This window comes from Octodon degus, unplaced genomic scaffold (genome assembly GCF_000260255.1).
Source record: "Octodon degus isolate 3935 unplaced genomic scaffold, OctDeg1.0 scaffold00092, whole genome shotgun sequence".
In the NCBI taxonomy this organism is placed as follows: Eukaryota; Metazoa; Chordata; class Mammalia; order Rodentia; family Octodontidae; genus Octodon; species Octodon degus.
In genome coordinates this window covers 8767465-8773013 of record NW_004524668.1, presented here as the reverse complement: position 1 = coordinate 8773013, position 5549 = coordinate 8767465, and the positions used below count along the sequence as shown (strand labels likewise).

The 5549-nt window shown below is 60.1% G+C and overlaps 1 protein-coding gene across 1 annotated transcript; it reads right to left on the bottom strand.

The window, feature by feature from the left end:
* Positions 1 to 690: 690 nt before the first annotated feature.
* Positions 691 to 2685, bottom strand: Hspb7 (heat shock protein family B (small) member 7). Its single transcript, XM_004637699.2, has 3 exons — positions 2391 to 2685; positions 1851 to 1984; positions 691 to 1035 (listed from the first exon to the last, which is right to left on the bottom strand). Exons 1-3 carry the CDS (start codon positions 2593 to 2595, stop codon positions 856 to 858), a joined length of 519 nt encoding a protein of 172 aa, XP_004637756.1. The 5' UTR covers positions 2596 to 2685; the 3' UTR covers positions 691 to 855.
* Positions 2686 to 5549: the final 2864 nt, after the last annotated feature.

The window sequence follows — 5549 nt, the reverse complement described above, 5'->3', positions numbered from 1 at the left end:
AGGGGGAGTGGCCCTGGAGCCCAGGTCTGAGGTGGGGGTGGACAGGTCCTGAACACCTGCAGGCACCAAGGAGGGAGAGGACAGCAGCATTTCACCCGGTTTGTCACGAACCAGCTGTATTGGAAAACTCCCATCTATGCAGGCAGACACACCCTGTCCTGGCACAGCTGGCTGGCTGGGCTGCAGGGGGGTGGCCTGGGGAGGTGCCATCTCGGCTGTGTGATCCTAGGCCCTCAGGGAGTCCCACCTGGATGGGCACTTTGCCTGTGTCCTTCCTTCAGTATGAGCTGCCCTGCTTCACCCAGGAACCCCCAGTCCCCAGTTCTCCCACCACTGAGAAGTGTATCCATCTGTCTGTCCTGCAAATCTTTTGTCCAGAGTCGTGACCTATCCCCACCCTCTTCTTCAAAGTGGGTCTTTAAGTTGGACATGGAGATGCAGGCCTGTAATCCCAGCACTTGGGAGGCTGAGGCAGGAGAATGGTTGTAAGTTCGAGACCAGCCTGGGCTGCAAAGTGAGCTCAAGGCCAGCCTGAACTGCATAGCGAGACCCTGTCTCATAATAACCAAAAAAAAAAAAAAAAAAAAAAAGTAGGTATTTAGGACCTTGCTGTCCTACCCAGCCCCAATGTGTAATTGACAGATATCTGGACTCTGGGGGCCACAGTAAGGCAAGGGGGTTGCCAGCTTGCCCTATGTAGAGCAGAGGACCTTAGTTTGGGGGTGATGCCCGCCTGGGGCTTAGGTGCTCTGGGAGCTGAGCTCAGATATCCTGGGGGGGCATCATCCAGGGCTCAGCAGGCTCCAGGGAGGCCGGTGGGGAGGAGAGAGAGCGCGCAGGGAGCAGCTGAGGGCCTCAGATTTTGATCTCCGTCCGGAAGGTCTGCTGGACGTGCTCCGTGTGTGGGTGACGCCGTGCCCGGATGGTGAGGCTGCCGTCCTCCCGCAGGGCCGAGGTCACCGAGGTTGGGTCCACGTCCTCCGGCAGCTGGCACTTGTGTGCAAAGGTGTTCATGACAGTGCCATCAGCCGCCAGCTGCGGGGGAGGTGATGGGTCAGGGCAGGCTGTCCCCAGGTTGACCCCCTCACAGCCAGGCCCTGAGTGCTGACAGCGCCCTGCTCTTAGACCCCAGGCACCTGCGGGTCTGCCTCCGGTCAGGCTGCCCCACCCTGCCCCCACAGCTCTGCCAGCACATAGTGTCCAGAGGAGTCTGCGAAAGCTGAGTCACAGTCGGGGTGCAGGGCGGCACGTGCTGCCTCTGGCCCCATCCTCACTCTGCTGGCAGGGGCTCCCATTCCAGCCTCACACACTCAGGGGCGGAGCAGGAAGCCTTGGTCACATCTGTTCTCAGCCCAGACTGGCTTTCCTGACAGCCTGGGCACAACCTTTGTCCGTGAGGAGCCCACCAGGCCTCCTGGGGCTCAGGCTCAGTGACCCAGTGGCTCTGAGATCTGTGGGTAGAGGATGTGTCACTTGGAGGGTGTGGGACCCTGAGTTTCAAGTCTTCTGCCCAACCTAGGCTACAACTTGGGGGTCTGGGATTCTGGTTCCCGGTGGAAGAGGTCTGGAGGGGTAGTATGTGGGGACAGCCATCCACCTCCCCAGCTGCCCTTCAGCCCCTGCTAGGGGATCTGGCCTCACTCCACCACTGTCCCCCACTCCCTGGCCCCCACACTGTGTCAACCCCTCACACCTCTCTCCCACTACCCCCGAAGGCTCCTCAGCTGTTGGGGGGCTCCTGTGCTACACATCTGGACACCCCAGGGTGGAGAGAGGCACAAGGGGGTCCCTGAGCTACAGGGGCCCTGGTCCTCAGCTTGCCTGGGGGCCAGGTGCTGGGCCAGGCTCACCTTCTCAGCCCGAACTTCGATGTGATTGTTGGAGGTTGTGACGATGATGTCCTCAGGGGAGAAGTCCCTGACATCCACTGCAAACTCGTAGGCATCTCCGAGGGTCTTGATGTTGCCGGGTCCCCCGGGGCGAGCTGTGGGAATGGCGATGTTAGCTGGGCAGGGCCACCTGGGTCTGTGTCCCTGGCTAGGGGAAGGGGCAGCACTGCCAGGCAGTGTTGCTCCTGGTCCCCACTGCCACCTCCTCCTGGAGCCTGCCCTGGTGGCCCCACGCACCCTGGGGACATCAGCCTGTGGCAGCCCTAATCCCCTCAGTTCCTGCCAGTCCTCTAAGGCTCCAGCAAGTTATAGGACCTGCGGGGGACACCCTGGAGCCCAGCTGTTTGCACAGCCACATCTGTTTTAGTGGCCACATCTGTCAGGGTGGCCACAGCTGGCTGCAGGCTGCATAGCACCTGTTCCTGGCGGTGGCAGCCACAGCACCTTGGAGTGGTGTCCCCAACCTCCGCATGGCCCCTGCCCCTGGAGCCCCTCACTCGCCTGGGAAGGCTAGGGGCTCTGAGTGAGGCCTCATGAAGCTACCGAAGTCATCCGAAAACAAGCTCAGGGCCTTCTCCATGGGCGGCTCCTGAGGCTGGAGGGCACGGGAGGCAGCGGAGGAGGAGGACGAGGATGAGGACGAGGAGGAAGAGGAGGAATGGAAGCTTCGCTCCGCTCTGAAGGAGGAGGAGGTCCGGTGGCTCATGCACGGGCAGCGCTGGGCCCTGAGCGGGCAGAGGCTGGCAGGAGAAGGCGTGGGTGCGGGGCTCACTGAGCGTGCTGGGCCGCGGCCGCCCGCGCTTTATAAGGGCCGACTGTCCCTGGGCGTGGGGCCAGCCCCTTGTCTACGCGCTAAATTTAGGCCTCTTTAGGTCCAGAGGGGGCTGGAAATCTTCTCCAAGCACCACGCTGCTGACAGCCTCACGCAGGCAGGCGGAGGGTTGAGCTCACCGCCTGGCATTCCAGGGCCGTGGCTCTGGCCCCAGGGCCTCCACACTCCACAGGGTAGGAGCAGGGCACTGGAGCCTGTCCCACTGCCACCCGGGGCCCACTTCTGACCCCAGACTTTGTAGGTTTGGTGTCACCCCATCAGTTTGGGTGCTCGCTTGGGATGGTGCCTCTCTCCCTTCAGGCCAGCAGACTGTAAACTCCTTGAGGACAGGAAGGGTACAGAACCACCTTATGGGGTGTCAGGAGCTGGGGACACCCCTGTGGGGGGAATGTGCTGCTCTGCCCCTGCCAGCTCCTTCAGGGACCTGGACTCTACTGCTCTTGGGACGTTTAGGGGCCTGGGGAGGTGAGCTGACATCTGAGGCCGGGCTGGAGCTGGGCTCAAAAACATAGGTCACTGGCCTTAAAGATCTAGGCAGTCAACTTTCCAGCAACTATCTATCTGACCTCAGACTGAGACGGGGACCCTATCTCTGGCTTCAGGGTGACTCTGGACACAGGCTCCCCTTTGCAGAATAGTCCTCAACTCTTCCCACCCCCACTCACAGTGAGACATTATGTCCATTGTACAGACAGGAAAACAAAGGACACCTAAAGAGAGGGGCTAGGCTTTTTGCAAGAGATAAAGCTGGGATTCGAACCCAGACCCATCTTTGATATACCTTCAGAGACAGAAAACCCCAAGGAGTGATGAGACAGAGCTGGGAGGTGGCTGGCTGTCTGTTCAGGTCACAATTTGGGTTCTCCTACCAAATCCTGCCCTCCCTCCTCAGAGCAGCAGGACCCCAGCTCCCTCCCTTCCCAGCATTTGCTTAGTCACCCAGCTATCCAGGTATCATAGCAGAGCCCTTGCCTATGCCCAGCACCTGGCAGTGGTCTTTGTGTGTGTGTGTGTGTGTGACTAGGAATTAGACCCAGGACCCTCACACTGAGCCACATCCCAGCCCTTTTGTTTCACTCTTGTTTTGAGACAAGGTCTCACTAAGTCCCTCAACTGCTCAGGCTCTGCTCCAATTTGCCATCCTGCCTCATGGGATCGCAGACATGCACTGCCCCAGTGGCTGGTCCCTGTTTGGAGGCTCCCCTGCGACGTCCTCTGTCCCCTCTGCAGCTGCACTGCTCCCCAGGCACTGTTTGTGAAGAACACTTAGGGGTCTTGGCTCCCCCTGTTAGGAAGGCTGCCCCCTTTTCTCTGGCTCCCACAAGCCCCAGTCTGGAGCTCTGTCCTGTGGGCTCCCTGCAGGGCTGTCACAGGTGCCCCCGTGCTATAAGAGGGGAAGGGCAGGGCACGGTGGGGGCCAGGGTGTGGAGCAGGAGGGGTCTGTCACTCCCAGTGTCCCAGAGTCCTGGCCAGGGGTGCTACTGGTAGGGCTGGCGGGAAGTGATAACGCAGAGGTGAGGGGCAGAGTGGTGGGGGCCTCAGGGGGGCCGGGAGCTCGGCACAGCCAGGGAACGGGAGCCAGTGGCTAAATGCAGAAGCTCTGTCATGGTGCCGAGGGCCTGAGTCACTCCTGCTGGACCTTGATGCCTTTCCCACCCCCGCCCACCACCAGGCAGGCGTCATCCACGTAAATGCGGAACCTTCTGGCTTTGGTGGCCAGGAGGGACCTCCAAAGGTCATCAAGGCCATTTCCCCGACTTGGGCGTGCTTCTTTCCCAAGACCTCAGGGACGGGGAGAGCTTCCGTGATGACCCGGGCCTTGGGAGGGCGCTGTGGTGCACATCCGCAATCCCAGCTCTCCCGGAGGCCTAGGCAGGAGGATTGCCAAGTTTGAACCTGACCTGGGCAACTTGGCAATTTAGTGAGACCCTGTCTCAAATTTTAAAAAGAGCTGAGGATGCATCCTAGTGCAAAGGCCCTGGGTTCAATCCCCATACTAACTACCCCAAAAGTATCTACCCTCTTGAATTCAAAGGCACCCCAACTCTGAGGGAGCTCTCACAAATGCAGTGCCCTGAGATTCCTCTTGGCATCTGGGAAGGCTCCAGAGTGTGTTTCCCCTGGGCTCCTGTGTGGTCCATCCAGAGCCAGGGGTTTGGAACCTGCAAGGACACCACCGATGTTCTGGGCACTGCCCAGACCTGGGCACTTGGGTGAGCAAGGCAGAAGCAGAGCCCTGCTTCCACACTCTCCTCGCTGCACAGAAGGGGAAACTGAGGCTCTGCATAGCAAAGGAGCTGGGCACGGCCCAGCTGCCAGGGCTTCAAGCTGCTCTCTTGGTCTCAGGCCACCCACAGCTGCCCAGCTCTGGATGCAGGTGTAGGAGAGATGGGGCAGGCAGGTAGGGTGGTGTGTCCCCTCGGGACTTCTTCTTGGGTTGCTGGAACTGGGAGTGTGGATGTGGGAGCGGAGCAGCTGTGGATCGCAGCCCAGCTGCCCAAGTGCAGACATGGGGCTTGAGCCGTAGCAGGGCAGTCACAGGCTGGGGTGGCCCAGGACCATGTGGCATGAGCCCTGAAGCCATCCCAAGCAACGCCACTGGCTGTGAACTGCCTTGTCAGGCTCCAGGGCCAGAGGCAGCTCAGAGTCTCAGATTTTCCTGAATCCCTAGAGAAGCAGCGTGGTTTTCTGGGAGGCCACTTGTCTGGGGCAGGGGAAGTTGCCCCTGGTCTCTTTTCCAAATCATCATCATCTTCTTCTTCCTCCTCCTCTTCCTCCTCCTCTTCCTCCTCCTCTTCCTCTTCCTCTTCCTCTTCCTCTTCCTCTTC